Source organism: Micromys minutus (assembly GCF_963924665.1).
Source record: "Micromys minutus genome assembly, chromosome: 22".
Classification (NCBI taxonomy): Eukaryota; Metazoa; Chordata; class Mammalia; order Rodentia; family Muridae; genus Micromys; species Micromys minutus.
Window position 1 is genome coordinate 42,831,179 of NC_137957.1, and position 26,113 is coordinate 42,857,291.

The 26,113-nt window shown below is 45.8% G+C and overlaps 1 protein-coding gene across 3 annotated transcripts in view; it reads right to left on the minus strand.

Annotated features, from left to right (window-relative positions):
• The window catches only part of GNPTAB (N-acetylglucosamine-1-phosphate transferase subunits alpha and beta), a 59,346-nt gene that overhangs the window by 7,343 nt on the left and 25,890 nt on the right, over positions 1-26,113 (minus strand). For 2 of the 3 annotated variants that reach the window (XM_080935910.1, XM_080935908.1), the window contains 15 exons: positions 25,074-25,279; positions 22,388-22,455; positions 21,436-21,570; positions 12,662-12,823; positions 11,737-11,916; positions 11,365-11,535; positions 9,852-9,975; positions 8,689-8,892; positions 7,264-8,282; positions 5,636-5,835; positions 5,226-5,445; positions 4,400-4,513; positions 2,894-2,979; positions 2,554-2,652; positions 1,005-1,172 (listed from right to left, as the gene is read on the minus strand). In XM_080935910.1, the coding sequence (XP_080792036.1) occupies positions 1,005-1,172; positions 2,554-2,652; positions 2,894-2,979; positions 4,400-4,513; positions 5,226-5,445; positions 5,636-5,835; positions 7,264-8,282; positions 8,689-8,892; positions 9,852-9,975; positions 11,365-11,535; positions 11,737-11,916; positions 12,662-12,823; positions 21,436-21,570; positions 22,388-22,455; positions 25,074-25,279 (3,156 nt within the window). Of the gene's footprint in view, positions 1-1,004; positions 1,173-2,553; positions 2,653-2,893; positions 2,980-4,399; positions 4,514-5,225; positions 5,446-5,635; positions 5,836-7,263; positions 8,283-8,688; positions 8,893-9,851; positions 9,976-11,364; positions 11,536-11,736; positions 11,917-12,661; positions 12,824-21,435; positions 21,571-22,387; positions 22,456-25,073; positions 25,280-26,113 lie in introns of those variants that run through there. The other variant, XM_080935909.1, reaches the window with a different exon arrangement.

Sequence of the window (26,113 nt, forward strand, 5' to 3'; positions counted from 1 at the left end):
TCTACCGCCTGCCACCTACTTTAGTGTGAGCAAATTACTCCCAGCACTTATGAGGCAGAGGTCAAGATCAGATCTCAAGTTGCAGACCAGTTTGGGCTGCAAAGAGAATTCTAGACCAGAATGAGCTATGTAATAAAACCCTGTCTTTAAAAATCCAGGGCTTGGTGTGTATCTTGGTCGGAAAGTGCTTGCCTAGCATGTACAAGACCCAGGGTTTGAGTCTTGCCATTAAGAGAACAAACAATTCTCCTAATGGGGAAGAAGTCAGAAACATGAGGTCAGATGGCACAAGTCCTTACATAAGCAATATTCAGAACAAGCAAACTCAGAGAGAGGACAAATAAATGGTCACCAGGGGCAGAGGGTAAAGTGATGGAGAAATGTGTGCTCAAAGGCTGCACGGCATAAATGCCTCTGAGCCATACGGCTGAAATGGTGGGGTACAGTGTATGATCTCCCGTGTCAATTTTAACTTCTCGTCGCATCCTTCCCAACTACAGCAGATAGTTTTTAAATTAATATATTATTTACTTACATTTCAAATGTTATCCCCCTCCCTGGTCCTCCCTCCCCTTTGCCTCTAAGTTCTAAATCTTTCAGACATTATCTCCGAAGTTTCCACTGGTTCTGAAAGCTTGCCCAGAAGTCTGGTCAGCCCATGCTGATTTCACATGCCTATCATTTTGCCCTGCACAACAAGATTTCCCTGCCAGTGCTGTTCACTTAGATATTGATCAGCTGAAAATTGATTAAATGAAGCTTCATGCAGTAAAACTGAAAAAAAAAAAAACCCCAGTTACATCTTTTTCAAATCTCTTGAAATGCCAATAAGGGTATTTTAAATATTTAATAGAATGAAAATTCTGACTCTATTTTTCCAAATAAATTACATAGCAGATAATACAATAAAGAACCACCAGCGCATGTGCACACACACACACACACACACACACACACACACACACACACACACAAATATATGTATATGAAAAACAAGAGTTTACCATTCCTGCAGCTCATGCATGTGAAGAAAACGGTTCCGATACTCTCTTGGCAGCTCAAACTGGGAAGGTATGGGAAACATGGATTCATAGAAGTCCCTGAGAACAGCCTTCACTGTCTGGGCATCTTTATGATTGTGGTCAATGTTGTCATTCAGACAAACAAACTTCCTGAAACGACAGGGAGTTATTGCTTATCACACACATGAACCTGATTTCATGAAGTGAGAAACCTGGGTTCCAGGAATATTTCAGTGTGCCCAGCTCCCCTAGTTGGCAGGCTTGCTGACATCATTCCCTGGAAGAGGAGCACTTTATAAAACTTCCTTGTAAATTCCTCCCCTGTAAAACAAGAGAGCTAGAGCAGATAATTGCGAAAGATCCGTGTAACTGTGGGAATCGATGAATGACATCCATTCAGTGCAGAAATGTGTATGTGCTCAATAAACGAGTTTGCACAGCTGGGGAGCAAATGACTGAGCTCTGAGTACAGTCCTTTAGACCTGACTGTTGTAGTGTGCTCCTGTTGGTGCTTCACACAGAGCCAGTGCCCAGCAGTGTAAACTCTGTGTTTCCAGCCAAGCTGTGAGGTCGGCAAGGGCAGGGTAGGACAAAGTCACAAGCTGAGGTCCCATTAAGATCACGATCAGTCGTGACACTAACACTCTTGAAAACAACAACGACAATAATCAAACCAACCTAATAAAACCTACAGGTCCAACTTCCAATTCCTGGAAAAATAAAGAAAAGGATGTAGGAGCAAGTTAAGAACTCACAGAAAGGACAGTGTGGTGGCACATGCCCTTAATCTCAGCACTGGCAGGGCAGAAGCAGGCAGATCTCTTGAGTTTGAGGCTAGCAAAGCAAAGCAAACAAAACACACACACACACACACACACACACACACACACACACACACCCCTTACAAAAGAGGGAAAGAAAGAGTTGCAAAGGAAAATTAGCCAAGTATGGTAAGCAATGCCTGTATCCCAGAATTCAGGAGGCCCAGACGGATCTCTATTGAATTACAGGACATTACGGGTTAGTGAGGGCTTGTCTCAAAAATAAGTTAAAACAAAATTTTTAAAAAAATTTAGAAAGCTAAGAAGCCCCAGGGCATCAAAGAACCAGAGTTGCCCCAACCTGGCAGCTAGAGAACCCACTTAATTGACCCCTCCTGCATGCCTGGAAGGTATCAGGGACTCAGTCTAGCTGCCATGGCAACTGCTCAGGAGGACCCTTTTAAGAAATGAGTGTACCACTGTATACGGGCCCCCCTGACCCTGCCTACTTGGCTCTACAGCCGCTGCCACCCACCTCTTAGCGGTCTGGGCGGGGCCTCCGTGGGGAGCCAACAACTGAACCCAGGGCTCTCTGTGCCAGCTCAGCCGAACAACTACGTCCTTTTATCGGGGAGCTTCTCCACTTACTCCAAACTGAAATAAGTCACTCCCTTCTCCTCACTCCTGCTTGTTCCCTTGCAAGTCATATTTATTTTTAGAATTTAAAAAAAAAATTATAATCAACTGGAAAGAGAAAAAAGGATTCGTACCTGGGGTTTTTTCTGATGTCATCCAACTGGCCAACCACATGAGAAACATTGGTACGTATCATCTTGAAAGCAATTTCTTCCTCTCCCATGATTTCAAACCTAATTGTCAAACATATTTTAATAGTTTAATAAATACACATGAAACGAAAAATAACCTTTCAATAGGAAAAGCATTCTTGAGTACTTATTGGACCCAACATAAACAGATATACATGCATCTTTTAAGATTACGAGAGGAACCTTTAAACAAAAGCACAACCAATAAAACACCGTGGAGGCGTAAACACGCCAGACCATCCCAAGTATTCTGAAGCTGAACAAAGAGACATCTGCTCCTTACCTGTATTTGTTCTTGTCTTTATATGCCCTGTGGATCTTGTCAGTTACCGGCTTACAGTTGATGACGAGACTCTTCGTGACTGGTGGCTATCGAGAAGGCACAAGTGGGTCAGACAGACATCAAGGGCAAGCAAGACAGAGCAAGTGAGGCACGCGTCTTGGGTGCTGAGTTTAAGGGGTCTCCAAGAGTCTACTGGGCTAAGGACATATTGAAGGGAAAATGGCTCAGGATCCCAGAATCCTTTCCTCTTGGCTGCTGTCTTTGCAACGCTCTTGAGGTGCACCTAAAGAGACAGTGGGGCTGGCAATCTAGGGGCCGACCTTCCATCTTGAGAAGAAAGGGTGTGTTGATAAGCACATGAAGAAAAATTAATTACCCATCTTTGGCTTAATTATTTTTTGTCTTCCTATCAGCATCTCCCTAAGAGTCCCAACTGGACTAGAACTAAGAAGACCAGGCTAATATTAAACTTCGGATTCTCCTGCTTTTGTCTCCTATGTGGTAGGATTCCAGGCCATGGACCACCAGGTCTTGCTAAAAACAGATGCAAAAAGAAAAAGAAAAAACCCAAAACAAAGACAAATGAACAAACAAAACCCAGGTCAGTAACCTGTATATGCCTTTCACTATATTAGCTTTGAATAAATTGGTATCTAGGGACATTTTAAATAGAAGTTATTATTTTAAACCTCTTCTGAGAATGCTCGTTAGCTGGTATGATTTAATTTCTATGTTTTAAAATGACTTTATTCTCTCTAGAGGCAGAAAATGTCCAGGATTACATAAACAGCCTTTTGTTGAATAAGAACACCCCTTAAACAGCTGTGTGTCTCTCTCAGAACTGGTGTTATATGTGGTAAACTACCATGCAGGCACTGGGAACTGAACCCAGGTCCTCTACGAGAACTGAAGGTGCTCTTGACTGCTGAGCCACCTCTCTACGATAGTAATTTAAAAAACAATAGAATTTTATTCTGATCATGACAGTTATTCATTGAACAAAGTACGGTGAACAGAGTAAGATGCTAATACTAGGAGTCTGTGATTCAGTGTATCTCAAGGTAAGTGTGTTCTGTGTCTCTAAGTAGGGGATGGATTGTACTTGGGAATTTTTGACAATTCAACTCAGATGTTGACATCTCTTATAATGAACAATCTTCTGATTACTTTGGACAAGGGATGCTACAATGGGTAGGTGGAACGCATTGCTGTCCCCCATAAAACACAGAAGGGCCAACAGCACCCCATCTGACATTTCTTGGGAGGGTTCTTGTTCCAAAAGGGAGCTCTGGGGTTACTTGCTGCCACTGCTGGTCACCAGGAAGTCTGTTTATGGAATCTAAGTAACCAATCTAACTATTAGCTTACATATTTGCAGAGCGGGAAGAGATTCTAAAGCAAGATGTAATTGTTTTATTCGTTGCTACTTTGCCCCACATTTTGGTGAGCCATACATACAGAAGTTGGGGGGGAGACACACCTTACAAGGATTAACATGAAACTTACCAGATTGGGGTCATAGTATGCTTCCTGAGTTGGTGGGATGTTGTTTAGTTGAGTGATATTAGCAGGGAGCATTTTTGAGCAATTTATCAGCATGTGTTCCAAACCTGTCAAATCCTAACAGAGCAAAATATAAATCTATTATATACATCATAAATAAAACTGTGTCTTAAAAATAAAAAGTATGTGTGTATAGGTAACATTATACAGATTGAGCAGGTAGTATCTATGTATATTTTTACACACACACACATACACACACACTCAACACACACCTGTCCCCATTAATTGGGGACAGGGGCATGAATTTGAAAAAGAACAAGGGGGAAGGAACATGAGAAGACTTGGAGGATAGAAAGGCAACAGGGAAATGATATATTTCATCCTCATCTGAAAGAACATGACTCTCAAAAGACACATTTCTAAAAGGTGGCCCAGAGTCACAAGAGAGACTGCTGTGTAGCTAAATCATTTCAGTATCTCCATGCATGAGTTTTCTATTTCTAAGGATCATGGAAGGACTCCAGTCAGTCACACCTCCAGGCCCTGAAGAAACCTGTCACAAGGATTGTATGCAGGTTGTCTGCCACCCAACTCTGCCCTCAGATAATAGATGATTAATCCCAATGTAGGGCCACAAAAAATAACCGCAAAACACACATTGCAAATATTAGTTTAATTCTGATTTTAATAGATGGATAGATCACCAGACTATACATTAAATATTCAGAATTTTCTTTACTTGAAATGTAGCAGAAAAAGAGGCAATATCAGAATTACATTTTTTCCCTTGACATGTCACAAGCTTAAGGCTAAAATAATAATTTACCTGCAAACTTAAAGGTAGATCATGAATTCTCGTGGCCAGTGTTCGGATTTCTCTATCAGACAAGATACCGGATTGGTCTGTGTCTACTTCATCGAAGACTTGAGAAATATTCAGTGGCTGAACTGCACTCATGAGGTAATAAAAATAGGAGAAGGCAAACTGCATGTCCTCAGAGTGACGCACCTTGTGAAATGAAGTCTTGTCAAATTCTTCAGGGAACCTGTCCAAATATAATAATATACAGAGAGGTCCGGGCACACACAGTATCGGGCGTCTATGAAAACAGACGTCTTCATGTCATATTTACATGGTATCTTTGACTCATCAGAAAGGAAGGCCATAGGCTCAGCAGGGCAAACATACAAATGCCAAGCACACAGACAGGCAGCACGGGCACACCGGACACTTACATATCTTGTAGCTCTTGCATCACGATCCTGTCAATCATGTGCGGCATGTGTGCAGGGACCTTCCTGGAGGTGAATCCAAACTTGCTATTGAGAATCTTGTTGACGTATCGGAGGGAGTCTGCAAACGTATCTTTTAGTTGCCTCCTGGTATGTCTGCTATCGGTAAAGTAGGCCAACTGTGTCTTTAATGACTCTTCCTCCTGAAAGGAGAATTTCGCAACTCAACACTGTGCTTAGTCTAGAGTGGATTCTATTAACAGTCGATAAAGGCACCACCACACAGCGTTACAGAACGCGTAACAACTGGTCCCAAAGATGAACTAGTCCTCGAAGTCAAGGGAAATTCACACTGTCAGGTCACTTTGAGGATCTTAAACACCAGCCTGAGAGTCACAGAAATGTGACAGGCCAGGTGTGCATTCAAAACTAATTGCAGGAAACATGACTTCAAAGCCGATTTGGTGCAACATTTAGGAAAGTTATTTACATGCAAATTTTATAGTACCTTAAAGGTCAAGCTCCTTGGCTGGTGACAAAGGAGGTTTGTTTGAGTTTGGAATAGGATTTAAAGAAACTGTGTGATAAAGACAAAGCCAGTTAGAATTGGACGGTCCAGGAAAATTGGCAAAGAATTCGAACAAATCTTAATAGAAGGAATTTTCTGCTTCACAAATGATGAAAACATGAAAGATAAGAGCCAGTCTGGTTAGTGTATGGAACAGCAAGCATCCCAGTGCATGATGGAAATGTGAGGTGGTGCCATATTTTAGGACCCAAAGTTTTCAAGGATGAAACCTAGCAAGTGTGGAAAGTGTATAAACAAACATAGCCAAGAACCTGCCGCCCTCCCTCCACTCAATTAGAGTGCGTCTAATGTGCAAGGCAAAAGGATGTCTCCCAAAGGGACTAAGGATGGGATGCCCAGGCACCCCCTCAGCATCTTCTTCAATGTCCAGCTTTTCTTGGTCTGTCAGCTCCAACCCATCTCTGGTCGGCTCACCAGACCTGGTTCCTGGAAGTTCCCTAATGCCTTGGGCAAAGCTGAGGCTGTCTCCCTTGGGAGCCCTTGCCTAGTCTCAACAGAGATACCTTATGGCCACAATCATCAGCTTTAAGTGCCCCTTCCTAGTGGCCTCTCAGCCTTCCTGTGGAGTGACTGTGTGTGTGTGTGTGTGTGTGTGTGTGTGTGTGTGTGTGTTCCCCAGTGCTTAGCACTTTGGCCGCACATGGAAGAAAAATGACCCCATGTCACAGTGAAGGCCACAGGTGACAATGAGGAACAGGAGCCAGCTTGTCCCACTGATGCTGAATATACTAACAAAGTTATCTGAACCTCCGGTTTTCTCCCCAGTAAGGCGGGTAATAGTATCAGATCTACAGGCTAAGGAGAGAGGAGAGGTCAGCCCTGCTCTCCCCACTTGCCCAGGCTCCGCCCCTGGTAAAATCCCTACTCACATTTTATGTGGTGTTTTATTATTAGGGCTACTGGGGAAAATTCAATGAGAATCCCTCAAGAAAAGCACTTACTTCTGTTGTGGTCACAGGGCAATGCTAGGTCACCATTGTGTTACTTGGAAAGTGATTTGTGTTCCTGGGTACAACAAAGAGGAAGGCTAGATCTAACTTACATCAAGGAGGTCTTGGAAATACTTTTTTCTCTCCCAGGGCAGAAAGCCTGGGTAACTCCGTGTGTGCTGCTGCAGCCTTCTGCCCGGCACTACACCATTTAGGGGTCCGCGGCTATCAGCAGTGCCCTCTGCTCCGGCTCTCTCATCTTTTGGCGAGTGGCTTTCTGGGGGAATGATCAGCGATGAGAGGTTCTCTTTGGGTACAGGTTGGGACAATCTTGCATTGGTCAACAAGGCCGGGGGTGTATTCGAATCGTTGACACGGCCATTCACAGTCACTGTCTCTGATCTGTGTCCGGCAGCAAAGCCATGTGGATGTTGGTGAGAGGGGCTTTCCTGTGGGACCTCCAGGTTGTCTTTCGTCTCATCTGTCCCAGCTTGAGGTTTTACTTTAGGATCCAGTGAATTCCTCAGGAAAGACCTCAGCAGGGCTGACTTGGACAAGTTGTATCCTTTTAGAGTGATGTCTCCTTGTTCCAGTTGCAAATCTAAGTTGCTTAGCCTCACCTGGGCCTCTTTGGGAAGGAGTGAAATATTTACCAGGGGGATTTTCACCTCCTCTTGGAATCGTCCTGTTGCGTTTACATGAAGTCTCCTGACCTTGGGGGAGCGTTTCTCTAGGGGAACATCTTCAAAAGGGACGTCAGCCTGAGGAAGAGGTGTCACTGGGCTCACAAAATTTTCATGGGCCTTCTGGGTTGTAGAATTCAGTTTCGGCACCTCCCTCGTGTCCACGTCTACTGCTATCTGCATTTTGAACTCTTCATCATTTGAGTTTTGAAATGTGAGATTAAAATAGATGGTGGTTGCGTTCATGCCGCCGTGCATTATGAGGTGTATGGTTTTCCACTTGTTTGCAATGGATGCGTGACGGATGATCGGGTTGTCGCTGTAGGTCCCTTCAATTCCTCTTCTGGCCATGTTTGCAAAGCTGAAATAAGACAGGTATTCACCTTTGGGGACAACATAGTGAGTCTGGTTTGGGAGAAGTGTTACTTTATACAATTCATGAAAATGATCTAGAGGAAAAAAACACAAAGATGGTTTCTTTTTAATTAGGCATTTTCACTCCCTGGCTTTCATTCTCTGAGGTCAAGTTCTTATTGTCTAAGGATGACTTTACATTTTATATTAAAAATGCTCACAAATTTTAATACAAGGTTTGGGTGTGTGACTCATGTGACCATTTGAAATGACCACAGCACTTTATGTGGAATGTCAACCCTGACCCAGTATAAAGACGTGGAGTGATTTTGGTCAATAAACACCAATGGCTAGTTCCCAACTTTTTTTTGCCCGTTTGAGAAGAATTACTTTAAAGAATGACAACCATCGAATGTCACTTAAAGAGTGACAACCATTGAGCGTTCCTCCATCTGTGGGCTTAGCCATTTGTCCCTAATGTTTCCACCGCAACAAACATACCTTGTCCACAGTCACCAGCATCAAAGCCGCAGGACAGGACGTTGCAGGCTTGGTCACAGAACTTATCAGCGAGCCAGGAGTTTGCACATCCTTGGTTACAGTAAGAGACAGTGTTTGTGCCTCCACCAAACTGCCAGTGTTGGCCGACTCCGACATTCCCGGTACCCCCGCCTCCTGCAGCATAGCGACTTCCTGCATTATTCCCTGCGGAGGAGGAGGAAGGGAGAGTCATGCTGGCTAGCCTGACAGAGAGTAGAAAACAGGCAGTGGCGGTTAAGATAAGCCGTGTCCAGTCACAGGCTCCGTGTTGTCGAGTGTTAACGGTTATGCTAACATGTTAATATGCTGCTGCTCTTAACAGTTGTCGCATGTGCTGTGCTTATGTTTCCCGCCAGGGCACCTGACAGAGAACACTGAAACGTAACTTCAACATTTTGTTTCAGCTAATAGCCAACACCCTAACAAGCCCATTTGCTCTTCTAGAACACAGAGATGACAACCTCTGTGCACCCTCTATTTATCAGACCCTCCCCCCAAAATCCAAATGGGTAACAAATAATGCTCTGGAATTTGGTGCTTTAATAAATTGAAAGCTATTAAGTGAACATATTTCAAAAGGTAACAACAGCAAGTCCAAGGACGGTTTGTGGGGGCAGGGCTGGGGGAGGGAGTGGGGTGGGGGCAGGGCAGGGGGAGGGAGTGGGGGTGGGGGCAGGGCTGGGGGAGGGAGTGGGGGTGGGGGCAGGGCTGGGGGAGGGAGTGGGGTGGGGGCAGGGCTAGGGGAGGGAGTGGGGTGGGGGCAGGGCTGGGGGAGGGAGTGGGGTGGGGGCAGGGCTGGGGGAGGCAGCAGAGGGGGGAAGTGATAACCAGATAAGCACCATTGCTTCTGCAGCTCAGACCATTCCACATCACACCTACTGCAGTTTCCCACTCAAAGTTACTGCGGGACCCCTGCAGAACCAGTGAGAACGATCGTTGGGTTTATATTAGATGCTTTAAGTAATAACAGAGATATTTCCAAGGACAGTGCCTACAGCGGAGAAGTGCCTTCAACAATGCATCCCATGGATCAACTGGGGATCTCTGAATTCTAGAGTGTCAGAAGCTCGTGTTCCTAGGATTAAGGATGAGAAGATGGACAGGTCCACCTAGCACATCCTCACCAGAGCAGTCTCCACCGTCCCAGTCACAGGCTGAGTTGTTACAGGCCTTGTCACAGTAGCCATCTTTAATCCAGGAGCCCGGGCAGCCCTCTGCACAATTCGGCACAGGCCACGTCAAATAAACCTGTGAGAAAAATCGAACAGAAACTAATAAATTCTGACATTTTTTACTCTTGAATTAAAATTTAACTGTAAGCCTTAAGAAAAATTGGTCTCCCAAAGACTGGCTGTGGTCCTCGGCACTGCCTGAGGTTGGCCGAGGCCCACTGGAGGGCCCAGGCCGGCTGCTGATGCGCATAATTATTCTCATGGTACTCATGGCTATTGTTTCTCAGTTGCCACGGGAACAAGAACTCCATGGGTTAGTTTTAGTAACATGCCCTTATAATCTACTTTGACATCAAATACCAATGCCAGACTCACATAAGAAACATGTCAAAGAAGGGAGGAACTCTGTCAGTCACTCTAGCCATGACACTCACTAGTAACCCCTGTGTGCATTTACACATAACCGGGCTCAGCGCTGAGGGAAGGAGGAGAGTATGCTAGGAGCCATTATCTCTAGGCATTATATCTAAGGCCTTGTTTAGACAAATCACTATAACATTCGGAGCTCCCAAACTGAGCTGTGTGGTACATGGTTACTTTATAGATTAAACCCACTAATGATAAATGCACATCCTCCCTCTTAAAGTGGCTGTTCCTTTTACACCACACTTATTCAGAGTTTACTTTTAAAATCTAAACTGAAACCAGAGCTTGTCAGTAGCTAAGGGTTTGGCATGTGAGTTCTTGGGGCTGGTGCCACAGGGTAAAAAAAATATCCAGTTTAATTTGGACGGGTGGTCAACTAGTGCCACCTGATTTAAACCTTCAGCTCCTCCCCCACATCCCCCACTGTCCCCAACACAGCCAAGTGTCAGACAGGCAACCCTATGTGAGAAACTTAACCCACCCCCACAACTAGTGTGTGTGTGTCTAGTTTATTTGTTTTGTTTTTTTGGGGGGTGGGGGGGGTGAGACAAGATTTCTATGTGGTCCTGTCTATCCTGGAACTCACTCTGTCGGTCAAGCTGGCCTGGAACTCACAGATCTGCCAACCTCTGCCTCCTGAGTGCTGGGACCAAAGTGTGTTCTACCACGTCCCTTTAAGCACTATGTTGAGCTAATTTTCTATGTTGGTCATTTTGCTGGCACTCTAGCTGGGACTTTGTTTCAAAGTGGTCTTATTATAGTAGAAAATACAAAGAGTCAAGGAGAAAAGAGAGAGAGAGAGAAAGACAGTCAGAGAGAGAGAGAGAGAGAGAGAGAGAGAGAGAGAGAAAGGAATTCTGGTTATCTGAGACTAATTCTGTTTATCTGAGACTGCAGGAAAACAATCTCTCAATGTAGTCTTCTTACTGCCTAACTGCTGAGTCATAAATGCCTGCTTGTTAGTACATATACAGAAATGTACATGTGGGTTCCCTCATCTGCTAGTGACTTTCTAGCTAGGCGCCCACCTATCTCTTACCTTTTGACCTTTGGAGTGGCTGTAAAAATCATCGGGCCAAACATCCTTACCAAACATGACATCGTCATTTAGATAAATAAACTTCCGGGACAGCCCCTCGATGCGATGAATGTGACTCTCAATCGCGGGGGAGCTGAAAGTAGGCAAGTGGCTCAAATTCTGGAAAATGTCCTTTTAACAGAGAACACACAGGGAACAAACGTGAGCTGCTTTGATCCGGTTGGGCATTGGAGAAGAAGGAAAAGAGGAGCCCGGCAATTCAAAAACGTAGACATGGCACCAGAGAAGGGGAGGGCCACGAAACCGTGAGGTCACTGTACCACTCTGGAAGCAGAGACAGGAAACCACAGCCTCGTGTGCGAAGTCACCCACCTGGTGGGTCACTATGGTCACTCGAGGGTTGTCAAGGTTCAGCCAGGATGGAATCTGCCCGTTGGTGACAATGAAAATATTCCGCACCCACGGTGCATGTCTCTCGATAGATCTCAGTGAGTACCTCAGCTCTTCGTTATCCTCAAAGCGGCTGGCAGACACGTCTTCATCCTGCTTGGACTGGAGATGGGAGAGAGATTTGACACGTGAGGCATCTACTCCAAACCCCAGCTCTAAGGATCTAAGGAGGGTAAGTTTTATGTCGAGTTGACAGGAAGCTGGAGTCATCTGAGAGGAGGAGCCTCACCTGAGTAAACACCGCCTAAAGATCGGGCTGTAGGCAGGACTGGTTGGGAATTCATTTTTCTTTCTTTTTTTTTTCCTTTTTTATTTTTCTCTGGGTAGCTCTGGAGAGCAGTCCTGGAATTCACTCTGTAGGGCAGGCTGGTCTCGAACTCACAGACATTTGCCTGCCTCTGCCTCTAGAGTGCTGAGATTAAAGGCCTGTGCTATCTAGCCTGCCCAAAGCTTTGTTTTATTTCTGGCTACATTTGTGTGAGTGACCATGAGTGTGTGTATGCAGTTGCCCTTGGAGGCCAGAGAAGGTATGAGACTCCTTGAAACCAGAGTCACAGGAGGTTAGAAGCCGTCCAATGTGGGTGCTGAAGGCAAACTTGGGACCTCTGGAAGAGCCGTCTCTTTGGCCTGTTCTCCATAAGCAGAAAGCCCTTGGTAGAGCACGGAGGTTTGGAAAAGTTCTAACCAGGTCACCTCTCGGTCAGGCCCTCCTCTTCCTCGTAATAAACTGACTCGTAAGCATCCTAACCCTGTAATTCTTCAGCCGACCGCTCGGCTGGCTGAGCTGTTCCGGCAGCGGCAGACGTTGTGAGTTCTTGACCTGGGCTGTGGAGTCTACACTCCTTACCTGGCTGATGGCACTCAGGTCCCACAGCAGATACGCAGGGCTGATGGTCAGTTCCTTCCCATTGATGGTCATGTTCTTCTTGGTCTGCTTGTTCAGCTCTTGGAAGCCTTTGGGGTTATTCAGCTTCAGAAGTGCGACACTGGCCTCCGAATACAGCTGCAACTGAGGCGACAGACAGACAGACACACACACACACACACACACACACACACACACACACACACACCCCAAGTAAACACAGGTCCACATTGAGCCCTTTACTCATTTACTCACTAATTTGCTTCTGAAACAGGGTTTCGAGGTCTAGGCTGACCTTAAACTCATAGCAATCCTTCTGCCTCAGCCTCCCAAGTGCTGAGACTGCAGGTGTGTTTTTAAACTTTTAATCTTGAAACGCAGAGACAGTATCGCAGACCCGAGTGTTACCCAGATGAATGCAAGCAGGAAGATGTGGAAGACAATGTCAACAGGACACATTGGCATCTCCTGACAGCTACAGCCATGTCCCAGTGCCCACAAGAGACGCTACATCCCCTGGGATGTTGACTCTTATGAAATCCGTCTAATTCTTTAGAGCTCTTCATTTAAACAAACATGTAGTGGAAATGGTGACAAGTACCTTTAATCCCAGAACTCTGAAGGCAGCCAGAGTCAGGCAGATCTCTGAGTTCAAGGCCAGCTTGGTCTACAGAGTGGGTTCCAGGACAGCCTGGGAAAATACCTTCATCCTAAAGTTGCCTATCAAGATTGTTTTGACCTTGGAAGTAAGCTTGAAGCCTCACAGAAATGTCACTAAGCTATGCCCTCATCTCCCGCCTCCACCCTCCTTACTTTTATTTTGAGACAGGATCTCACTGAGGTACCTGGAGAGGCCTCGGATCCGCTACCCTCCTACCCCAGCCTCTGAGACAGACTACAAATCTGTTACTCTCTAACTTGGTAATTATAGCATTTTCACTACAATTTCTCCCACTCAGTGGGCATGTAATGGGCACCAGACACTGCCTTGGGCAATCAGTGTACCAGGGTTAAAGTGTAAATTCAGATCAGCACTGCTCCGAGCCCTAGTGGATCACCCATCCAGGCAGATGCTATCATAGGAGAGCTGGCCCGAGACACAGGGATAGGTGACAGCCCCTCGGGTCCCTGTACTACAAGCGGGAGGCAGAACTGGGGATACTTGGAGATCCTACAGAGGCAGGCAGGCTGGCTGAGGTCATCCAGGACCCGAGGGTCCGGTTGCCCAGTGAGCTGAGCCCCATAAATCAGAACCTGGCCTTTCTGAATTCACGAAGTGTCATTCTCTTTTCAGCTCTGGTCACCAGGTCCCCTGTGAAATAACTGCACAGCTCCTAAGGAGTCCCGAACCACCACAGAGAAGTCGGCTGTCTCTGAAAGGCCAGGCCTTCCATTTTGAGACAAGGAAAACAAAACACAATCTTTTTTCTTTTCTTTTTTTTTTTTTTAAACTGTGAACCAGTAAGTAGAAAGGTTTGTTGCTGCTGCTTCAGCTGTATGAATGAAAAAAGAAAACTGGTGCGGGGATGCAGTCTGGGCAGCGTGCTTGACGCTCGTGTGAGTCTCTGCTTCTAACCCAGCAACATTCATTCAAAGAGAAAAACAGTGCTTCAGAGAGTCTTAAGACAATCTGAGAATCTTAATAAGAGAGCCCCAAATCCACAGCATTATTTATAAAATGACATCTCATTTTATAATTTGCACTAGCCTTTTATTTGGTAAGAATCTCATCAAAAATTATTCTCAAATTAGCAACTTTTAAAACTTTTACTTTAAAGTAATTTAAAATGTACTTTATGTACTTTGGGGGGGGGGCTTTGTATGGCGCGGGCAGGCAGGTTGTCAAGAGGAGCGCTTGCAGCAGTCTGACCTCTCCTTCCAACATGCAGCTCGCTAGGACTGAACCTAGTTATAAGATCTGGCAGCAAGCCCCGTTAGAACAGTATCCTGAGTTCAGCCATCTTAGAAACAAGGTCCATCTTGCTGGATGAGTTCATGTTCCCCAGTCGCAGAACCGAACAACTGTCCAGCCTCTTCAGGTGTTTCAGGTCTGTCTGTAACCAGTAAAGGATGGAAAGAGGGAAGCTGCCCTTATCCCATTATCTAGTCTAAGGCACACACGACATCAATGTGTTGCGTGTCATGACTTAATTGACTACGTGAAGCTTGCTGGCTCCTTTGTTCCCTTTATCATTCTAAATTTCAGAGGCCAGGAGGGGACCTGATTGCAAAAGCTGACCCAAGGACCCTGAAACCAGGTGACTCGGATAAGGCCCAGTCACCAACATTAACTTCCTTGTGTCAAGATACGATTGGTCAATGCAACAGCCCACCTCAGCCCTCCTCGCGAAAATGTCGAACTATCTCCTTTGTGGATCCTGAACTGGCTGCCTCCCTGAGCGCACGTAAGATAAAGCTTTCATTTTAAAGTTTTTGGTCTCTGAAGTAGGTTTTCTTGGCTCCCACTCCAAACTCAAAGGTCCCTTTACCTCCAAGTCATCTTGTTATCCCATATTGCCTAGGACTGGCTTCTAACTACAGCATCAAAAATCAAAAAGAAGTCCTCTCATGGTAGCCACACAACAGATGAAAAGAGATAAAGTAAGGAACTTTAAAGGGTATTTCAAAGCAAGAGATTTTTCTGCCTCTGTAAGAGGCAGGAGTAACAAGCATGAAGTAGCCTCTGCTGTCCACTAGGGGGCAGCCCAATCCTGCAACTCTTATTACTTGTATTAGAAACATCTGCTGGAAAAGGCTCTGAGATGTACCTTGATCCTGGATTTTTTTTTTTTTTTTTTTTTTTTTTTTTTTTTTTTTTTTTTTGAGCAAATGCCATGTTGCTTTCTGGTAAGATCGAGTAGCTGTGGTTTCTGATAAAGGATGGAGTCCTTAGCTTGAACTCCTGGTTGTCTAACCTCCAGTTCTGTAGAGCTGGGACTGCAGGCCTTTCTGCTACAGTCTGTTAGGGCAGTTTGAGGAACTCAACCCTGGGCCTCTGGAATGCTGTGCTGGCATCCAACTTACTGAGGCACATTCTTAGCTTCAAAAATGTCTGAAATACTCTGAAACACGTTCCTACCATTTGCACTATTTCTAGAAAAAAAATTCGCACTTTTGAAAAAGAAAAAAGGAAAATCTCAACCAAGAAACACTGGAGGCTGGGCAACGGTCTCCCGCGCCTTTAATTCCAGCTCCAGGCAGAGGCAGACAGATCTCTGTGAGTCTGAGGCTAGCTCGGTCTATAGAGATTCCAGGACAGCCAGAGTAATCCTCTGTTGGGAAGGGAAAAAAAGTAAAAAATTTCATATTTAGGCTTGAGTTTCATCCCCCAAATAGTTCATCACGCATATGTAAATATTTAAAACTTCTCTGTCTTATTTATTTTTTGAAACGGGGTCTCACTATGTAGCCCTAGCTGGCCTAGAACTTGCTCTACAGACATATTGATGACTGAAGACTTACACTTGAGAAAGAGAAGACACAGAAGGCTTCTGTGATAATTCCACCCTACCCCCCAAAAAAAGCCTCCACTCCCCCAACTATTGAGAGCCTAGACAGGAAGCCACTGAGGAGAACAGTTGTGACAGAGGTGCTGAGGTGCATCCCTGCACAATGATGGCTTCCGGCAGGGGTTGGGGATGGACTCCTTCTTTAAGGGACTGACCACTGGGGATCTGACCATTCTCCAGGGAGGTGTGGGCAACTCACACTGACTTGCTTGGTTTTTTTTCTATGGTGGTGGGGGTCACAAGAGTGGGGTGGGGCAGACCTGGGAGGACTGGGAAGTGAGTGTGAACTCGAGGGACATTATGTAAATTCCCAGATAATCAATAAAAATATTACATTAGAAAAAGAACGCCTGGGACGAGAAGGTTTGTAGAGTCTTTGACTTGTTCCGTTTGCCTTTTGGGACAGGGTGTTACTGTACAGCTTCGGCTTGGCCTGGAACGTGCTATGGGGGCCTTGAGACCCCCCCCTGCCTCTGGGTGAGTGTTGGAATTAAAGGCAGGATCCACTGTGGCACTGTGTCTACTTGTGTCTACTTGTGTTTCAGAACCGGCAGGATCAAGCACACCCTTAATCCCGGCACTCAGGAGGCAGAAAGATCTTGCGCCTGGTCTAAAGAGCAAATTCTACATAGTGAGACCCTGTTTCAAAAAAAGAGTTCCAAATACTTACATATATGTGTGACGAGCTATTCAGGGGATGAAGACAATTTAACATGTTTTAAATAACTGTACATGAAACAGTTTTATGTGAGGACAAACACCTCATTTACACTTGTAGTGTCATGCTGGCACTTAGAATATTTGGATTTTGGAGCATTTTAGACTTTGCCACAATCCCTTAAGATGACTTAAGGGGGGAGGGTTTGCCTTGGCTCACCACTTGAAGGAGCTGTCCATCACAGTACAGAAAGGCTGGCGGCAGGAACATGAGATTGCCTGTTCACGCCTCAGCAGACTAGAAGGCAGAAACAGACCAGGAAGCAGGGCTGGGCTATAAGCTCTTGTACTGGCTGGTTTTGTGTCCACTTGACACAAGCTGGAGTTATCACAGAGAAAGGAGCCTCAGTTGAGGAAATGCCTCCATGAGATCCAGCTGTAAGTCATTTTCTCAACTAGTGATCATGGGAAGAGGGCCCAGCCCATTGTGGGTGGTGCCATGCCTGGGCTGGTAGACCTGGGTTCTATAAGAAAGCAAGCTGAGCAAGCCAGGGGAAGCAAGCCAGTAAGTAACATCCCTCCATGGCCTCTGCATCAGCTCCTGCTTCCTGACCTGTGTGAGTTCCAGTCCTGACTTCCTTTGGTGATGAACAGTGATATAGAAGTGTAAGCTGAATAAACCCTTTCCTCCCCAACTTGCTTCTTAGTCTTGATGTTTTGTGCAGGAATAGAAACCCTGACTAAGACAGCTCCCTAGTGACCTACTTCATCCAGCTAGGACCCATCTCCCAAAGGTTCTGCAACCACTCAAAATAGTGCCACCAGCTGGGACACAGGAGCCTCTGAGGTACATTTCTATTCAAATAAGAGGACAACTCTGTGGCAGTCTATTCAGTTACTCGCACACTCCCCAAATAATTGTCATGTAAGTCCTGTCCTTCCAAACCCGATTTAAATACTTGAAGGCAGGGGCGCAGACCTACATACCCACACAGCAACCACCATCGCTGAATTATTTACTGTGAGCACTTTCTTGTGAGTTCGGGACGATTTCCTGAATGTTCCTCACATATTAAGGAATAGAACATAACCAAGCCAAAAGTAAATGGAAAAGCCCCACTGTGGATGAAAAAACATCTAAAACCACTGAAGGATTTGAATAAAAACGAGGACAGTGGGCAATTTATCAAGAGAGCAATTCTGTATTTGTCACATCTAAAAATTCTGCCGCTAAATCCTTGGGTAATGACAAGATGACTCACCTCCAGGTTTCTCCGAACAGAAAACCTGACAGGGGTTGTTTGTGGTACAGGGTGGGAGTGGTCACAAGGCTGGTAGGGATTCCGATCCATTATCTTAGCAACACAGACTCTCATCCAGGCCTCCCCTTAGCAACACAGACTCTCATCCAGGCCTCCCCTAGTGATACAGACTCTCATCCAGGCCTCCCCTAGTGATACAGACTCTCATCCAGGCCTCCCCTAGTGATACAGACTCTCATCCAGGCCTCCCCTGCAGCTACAGGAGCACATTTTCCTTTAACAGGACAAAGGCGAAGGCGTATGCACACATCAGCCTACTGGGAGTGGATTACCACAGAACAGACAGGCCTTCCCTTCTGGTCCAAGGCCTGCATCCTGTGAGTGTCCTTCAAGAGGGGTGCTCAGCCCACGTGTGGAGGTACAGAGGTGAAAAGAACAAGGTTCTAAGATGCAGCCTGTGGTGTCTGCTGGACACAGCTGGGCCCTCCCTGACTCTGGGATCACAGGCCTCAGCAAAGTCCTCTTGGAAGAGCACAGGCGTGTGACGTGATTGAACTGTTCAGGTCCTGACCCTCAGTGTCTCATGGCTGTCCCTGTCGTGTGTGGCACGTGCCTCGACTGCTTGTTTCACTGCAGTTCTCCCATCTGCACTGTATACACCCTCCTGCTCTGAGGCTTCTCACCAACAGCTCATCAACATAGGAGGCTGAGGAACTACTCCCACCACTGGCCTCCCTTGGCCAGAGGCCCCTGAATAGGAAAAGCTTGCAGGACTGAACCGGTTCTAGCACTAACATCCTTCACACAGGTCCCTACTGTGTGCCTCGGAAACACACCAGATTGTCCTCTCCCTGTCCCAGCCCCACCCCTAAGGAAACCTGTGGCAGTCTGCCTCTCGGAACTCCCCAGACACACTATTTCCACGCCCCTAGCCCTTTGTCCGGGCTGTTCTCAGAGCACCCCCTTCTCAGCCCAAGAACAGTAGCTCTGTTTAGGACCCAGCTAGGCTGCAAAGCCTGTCTTAACCCCTAATGTGACTAAAGCCCAGGCATTCTTGGACACTTTATATTTGGAGATGTCCGAGTCCCAAGTAGATAGATGGTTTAACTACTCCTTCTGTTCTCCCTCACATTATCACAAGTAAGTAAGAATCATCTGGATGGACTGGGAACCCATGACAGGAACCACCATTCTCAGAAGGTACATAATGGGACCGGAAGGCCGAACCCACGGGAAGAATGGAAGAGTTGGGGGCTGGGAAATGGCTGCATGAAATTATAAAGACCTGAGTTCTGATCCCCAGAACTCACACATGCCTGGAAGCCCAGTGCTTGGTTGGGGGAAAGGAAACAGACAGATTCCCTAGAGCTCACCGGTCAGGCAGACTGGCCAACTGGTAAGGCCAAAGACTGAATGAGAGACTGGCTCAAAAAAAAAAAACCGGGGGGTTGGGTGGGAGTAGATAACCAAGGGAGACATCTGGCATCAACCTCTGGCCTCCACACACACCCATGACCGTACACATAAATGCGCACGTTCCTGCGAACAAATATTGCCTGAACTTTCCCCTAACATACGCAGATTTGAAAAACTCCTTGGTTCTCAGTTTCTCTGGCAACTCCAGTCACCACTACACCTCACACGCAGCTGCACACACCACATAGCAGGCCGCCCACGAGTTGTTTGTAGAGAGACCCACCAGTATTCAGGACGGTATCCATGCCAGTATACATCGGTCACCAGCAGGCACGTCAAATGTCAGTGCAAAAGCGGTTGGTTCAGCACAGCAGGATGTGAAATACCCACACAAGTTTAAGACAGAGGGGCAGAATAAATTCCTCATTCCTTCTTCAAATTTTGACTAATGCGGACCTACAGAAATCGAATCAAGAAAGCCATTCTTCCCATATAAGGGAGATGGGCTGGCAGTCACTTATCTGTAATTCTGAGACTAGCAACTAAAAAGCCAAGAAGCCAAACGAACTCTGACTGAAACAAAAACTAATCTATCTACGGTTTCATCTGTTCAAATCAGTACTGAAAGTACCTCAGGGCAAGGAAAAAAACGTGGTTTCTATTTTAGGGTAACTGCAGATTAACCACAAATACAACCCAAAATGAGCACTGTGCTATTCCGGTCCATACAAGTACTGCATGCTGACAATTGCCTCTTATGGAATTGTTTCAAAGTCAGATGAAGAAGAGCTACAAGGAACAGCTGGGCACAATGGTGCGTTCCTTAGCACCAAGAGGAAGCAGAGTAGGGAAGGTTACAAATTTAAGGACAGCTTAGTTTACATAGCAAGTTGCAGGCTGGTCAGGACTACAGAGTGAGTCCCACCCCAAACAAAAATGAAGATGGAGAAGAGAGGAGGAGTAAGAAGAGGAGGAAGAGGAAGAAGAGGAGGAGGAGAAAGAGGGGGAAACAAATTAAGGGACAAAGCTAGCTATAGGGAGACAGGAAATGAGAAAAACAATGTGATTTTCTCAGACATAATACAAAGCATCTTAGCCCGTCAAAGCCAGTAAAGGAGGAAAAGGTTGAAGGGAACTCTGGGATGGAGTGACTACTGCAAGAACCGAGAATGAACTCCCCACTCCCCGCTACCCCACCTTCTCCATCCCCTCACAGTTAAATAAATTGTTAAATAGCAAAAACATGAGAGACAGATTTCAACCCTTCCAGAGGCAAGGGCTGCATAGCTGCTCCTCTAAGAGAAAGATGTCCCTGTTCACCCCCTGGGGTGTGCTACAACAGCAGGTAGCAAACAAAGTCAACCCTCAGAAAAAGAATGCTCAGGGGTGATGGGTAAGACATACACTTATAGCTTAAATACACCAATGCCTGGATTTGCTATTAATCAGAATCTCATACTATCAAACGTAAATATCTGAATTATAACCCCTTTATGAATGAAGGCTTTCAGAGATGGGCATGTTAAGAGTTCTTACTACTTGTATGAATTTCCCCAACACACACACACACACAGGAGCACACAGCAAGAAAAAGGTGAGTGATAAATTATAAAAATAATAATTTCAGAGTTTCGTTTGAAGGTACAAATATGTAAGAGCAGCACTCGAGATGCTAAGGCAGGAGGATTGCTACAAGGTTATTACCAACCTGGCTGAGATCTAATCTCAAGAAACCAGGCAAGCACTGAGGACCTTCTGCGCCGATCTACCTTTCTCACAGCATACTGTGACAGGACAGTTACTCTTTGCCTCTTTTAGCTAAACTCCGAATAAAATGGAACGTGGGTCACGACAGAAAGGTTCATCCATGAAATGAACTGTGCCATGCTGGTGGCTCTTTTTCTGCTCTTACCAGCTTTATCTTGGAAGAGAGATTCTCTGGCAGTTTTGTCTTCAGCTGACTGGTCTCCTTGAATGTCGGTGGGAACCCACTCAGGAATGCCAAGTCTTGTATCAGCACTAAGCCTGGGACTTCTCTGTCTGTTGTCTAGAGCAAAAAGAAAACATTTGACTTAACTCCTGTATCACGAAGCTGGTGAAAACGGACAGCGGAGACACTGGCGCAACCCCGCTGTGTTCTCTGAGCTTCAAATGAAAACTATCACCATGTCTGGACACTCATTAGCACTCATTAGTGTGCTAGTGCAGAGAAAAGGTGTGGGTTGGTGTCTATGTGCAAGATAAGGCCTGTGATTGGGCAGTGAAAAAGAAAGGAGGGCTGAGATCTTTAGAGATGGAACAGAGCGTACAGATAGGGGAGAAGAAGATGGAGGAAGAGAAGGCTGACCCAGATCTGAGTGGCTTTAAGTAGCCACAGGTAGCTATGGATATCTTATAAGGGATGGATAATTACAAGACAATTTGTCTTACTTATCTAGGTGGGCAGTTTATATCAATATCAATTGGCTGAGTTTATTGTGTGGATGTTTTGTGGCGTGAGGATTTACGGATATAAACCTGACTGATAAATTACAAGCCTCTAGAGTCTTGAGTTTGCTGACTTGACAGCTAACTGCAAGATGGGTAGTCATTACATGGGGCTAGCCATGGCATCGCCGCTGCGGCCAGAGAGTAGCCGGCGGTAGCGTGGGATGGAACATGAATTTTTACATTTACCGCTACAAAAAGGTCCCTAAGGAGCAAAGCATGGTGGCACAGGACTGCAACCCAGCATCCCCAGGGGGAGGCAGGTAGATTGCAAGTTCAAGGCCAGCTGGGACTACACAGTAAGACCTAAGGTCTTTCTTACTCATAACTGATTCTGGTCCAATGCAAAAAAAACAACTGGAGTTCAAATGACATACCAAGTAGGCTCTCCAAACGGTCTGCCTGCTGCTGCTTCCTTTGAACAGTCCAGCATAGGCGTCTTCAACTACAGCAAACGATACAAGAAGCAAGCATAGGGTTAACACACTCGTCTATACTTTCGGTCAGAGTGCTACACAAAGCATCTTGGTTGCTAGGAAAAGGGCATAATACTACATGGGTTCAAGGAAGTAGTTGGGAAGGTAAAATCATCACATTCAACAAAAGAGGCACACTAGAGAGCAGTGTATAAAACTCACAGACCTGAGAGCAAACCTGGATGAGAAGAGGAAAGCATTATTTGGCTACAGTAAAACCTCTGGGAACGTCATTACTAGCAAGTGAGAGTAGCTGCCGTAGAGAAGGGGGCTTGGACAGGCAAAGAAATCCATCAGGTGATGTGGAGCAGGGTCGGGGCTGGTGAGCACTCAACTGAAGGAGAAGGGTGAAGAAAAGTGTACAAGGGACCCAGTGAAGGTTCTGCTGACACCCAGAATGGAATCTCCAGGGACAAATGAGGCAGGTCCTACAAACTGCAGTGTGGGGAGGTGGATAGCAACCCTGGACAAGAGCCTCGAGCATGCCATCAAAACAGCTGGGCCCGGGCTGTAGCTGAGTGAGCAGAGGGCATCTGCCTGGTGTGCACAGGACCCTGCGAACATGGAAGTGAAGGAAGCGGTGTTCACTCTCACAACCCCAACACCCACAGAGCTGCTGCCAGAGGGCTGTCACGCGTTCAATCCCAGTTTGTACACAGTGAATGCTTGACCAGCCGGCAGTGTCCCATCTCCAAAGACCACCACCCTCAGCAACAACAACCCCACCCCTAAAAGCAGCAACACTGGCCATTTGGAGTGACCCTGACTTACATTTATCAGGTTACCTGTGTCCACAGACATAGAGGGCGACAGGGATATCCTGGTAAGTTGCAGAATTCTAACAGGTCTGGTAAGCTACCTTCCTGTTCTTAAGAGACACACAGGCTGAATGCTCAGCAGAGGAGAGCATCACCTGACCCCTTCTGGCTGAGGGAGATGAGTCACACAGCCACAGCCAACCTGCAAGAATGTCTGAGAGGTTTGCTGTGGTTGTTGTCTCCAGCAACCCCACACCAAACTTTTGAAAAGCTAAGGGAAGTGTCTATAAAATGGGCAGACAAAGCTGAGACAGGGTTTCTCAGTGTAGCCCTGGCTGTCCTGGACGTCCCTCCGCAGACCAGGCTGATCTCAAACTCAGAGATTCACCTGCCTCTACCTCTCCAGTGCTGGGACTAAAGGCGTGTACCACGCCAGTCCAGTGGGATTTCTTATCCTAGATAACAACTATCCAAATGTGTGGCTGCTTACAGCGATGTATCAGATGTAACAAAATGCAGGCTTGTACAAAGGTACAGTCTATATACATAGGCACCACATATATACATAGGCCAGTTCTACAAACAACCACCACAAGAGACCAAGAGACCTAGGTGGGCTGGCCTTCAAAATGGGCAGAAGGCAAACAGTCCTCACGTTTGGGGCACATTCGCTCTGGCCCGGATTGGGATACTTTTTGTCCCTTCTCAGTTTATACTCACTGCACCCAGCAAACTGGTTCTTACGGAACATGAACCAAATGCTCCAGTGATCTGCCATCGCGCTGTGGGTAAAGGCTCTGGCTTCCACGAGGCTGCCATGTTCTCCCCGATTCTCCAGGCTCATCTTCCACCTGCTTCCTCTAATGTATCAGCAGCCATGCTCCTGCCGTACATAGCTTTGGCGATAGCTATTCTACCTCTGTGAGAATTCTCCAGCCAGGTCTGTTGCTGGGCCCCTCACCTTCTTCATCCTCTTCAGAAAGCCTGTTCTGCCGCTCAGTTTAGGATCTTCGTCCCCTTTCCTGACCAACTTGCAAAGGTTTTCTCTGTGGCATTATTTTCTACAAAGTGTGTAGTGGACTTATTTGTTAATTGTAGCTGTTCTTTTGCTACTTTGAATGGCCTGACATGTTCTGAATAGAGTGTGTGGTAGTTATGTTGTATAGCTTTTTTAAAAGTCTTCAGAATGACTTTGAGCTAGGAGGAGGTACTTCTGGAGTACCAGACCTAAGGTTCTCATAGGATCCTTAGAGCACATTGTATGATGTGTTTGCATGAAGAAGATGCTGATTTGGCCCATTTCTGACAGTTTTATCTGGACAGTTTTAGTTTATCAAACAGTTCTTCATTCGGAATTTTATTATTCTGAGCATCAGTGATAACAGAGTTTTTTTTTTTTTTTTTGTTTTGTTTTGTTTTTTTTTTTTTTAATGCACCCGGAAGGCTTGGTGGCACACACCTTTAATCCCAGTACTCTGGAGGTAGAGGCAGGCGGATCTCTGGGAGTTCAAGGTCAGTCTGATCTATATCAGTTCCAGGATAACCTGGGCTTTATAATAGAGGGACCTTGCCACAACAACAAAGCCTCTAAAAATAATAAAAATAAAATATATAGAGATGACTGAGTGGTCAAGAGGACTTGTTGCTTTTGCAGACGACCTGGGTTCAGTTTCTAAGACCCAATGGCAGATCACAGCTCCAGTTCCAGGGAATCCAACATCCTTATCTGTCTTCTGGGCATGATGTACACACATACATGCAGACAAAACACTCGTACACACAAAATAATAAATACACTTAAAAAAAATAGGAAAAAAAAAAAATCTTACCATCCTTAGTAGTGTCAAAAACGACCACGGAGACGTTAGTGGAAGGATTTTTTGGCTTTGCGACGTTGAATATGTTGGTGGCGGCGTGGAAAGACGGGAACAGAGTTGGCAGGTCCTTCAGGGTGCAGTTGGCTGGCAGGGGTGGGTCCAGAACAAGCATAGGTACCTTAATGCAGTGCGTCAGCAGACATTCCAGCTGCTTCTCACTGCAGAGACAAACAGCACTTCACACAAGGAAAAGCTGAACTCTGGCCACGACGGAACGAGGGCGGTTTTAGACCTTACTACATTCGTTACTCTCGAGAATGTGAAGAAGTTTTGTTAGTAAGTATGGGATAAAATTAACAAGACGCATTTAAGATCCCATTTTCAAGCTTCTATTAGTCATAAGAGAACCAGTCAGGTGATGTCTACTTGAAGATAAGACAAGAGGACCAATTGTAAATCCTAGGCCACTTTGGAACATACAGTGAAGTCACGTCTCCAAAAAAAGAAAAAAAAGAGGCAAACTAAGTTTGTCAACAAAATTTACTAACTCAAAAATCTGTAAGAAATTATGTACTTTGTTATTACTATTAAAATATATATTTGTAGTCCACTGAAGGCTCTTGTTAGCATATTGGGAAAGAGATTCTGCATAGGACACGTTCCTAGATACAGTCTACCTACCCCAATTTGAACAACATGAACCACACTGAACACTACACTGACACTAATGTGGCTCCAACGTGAAATGTAGATTTTTTCTACCTGCATTAGAGACACTCCTTTAAAATAGCGTGTATAGAAGGAATGGGCACACAGCGTGGCTAGAAAGTTCACAAAGGGGAAACACAACTAGCACCTTGCTGTTTAAAACTGCCCAACCTCCTTAGCTAGTGACGGGCTGGAGAGATGGCTCAGTGGTTAAGAGCACTGACTGCTCTTCCAGAGGTCCTGAGTTCAAATCCCAGCAACCACATGGTGGCTCACAACCATCTGTAATGGGATCTGATGCCTTCTTCTGGTGTGTCTGACTCAGGCTTAATGTAAGCACTGTA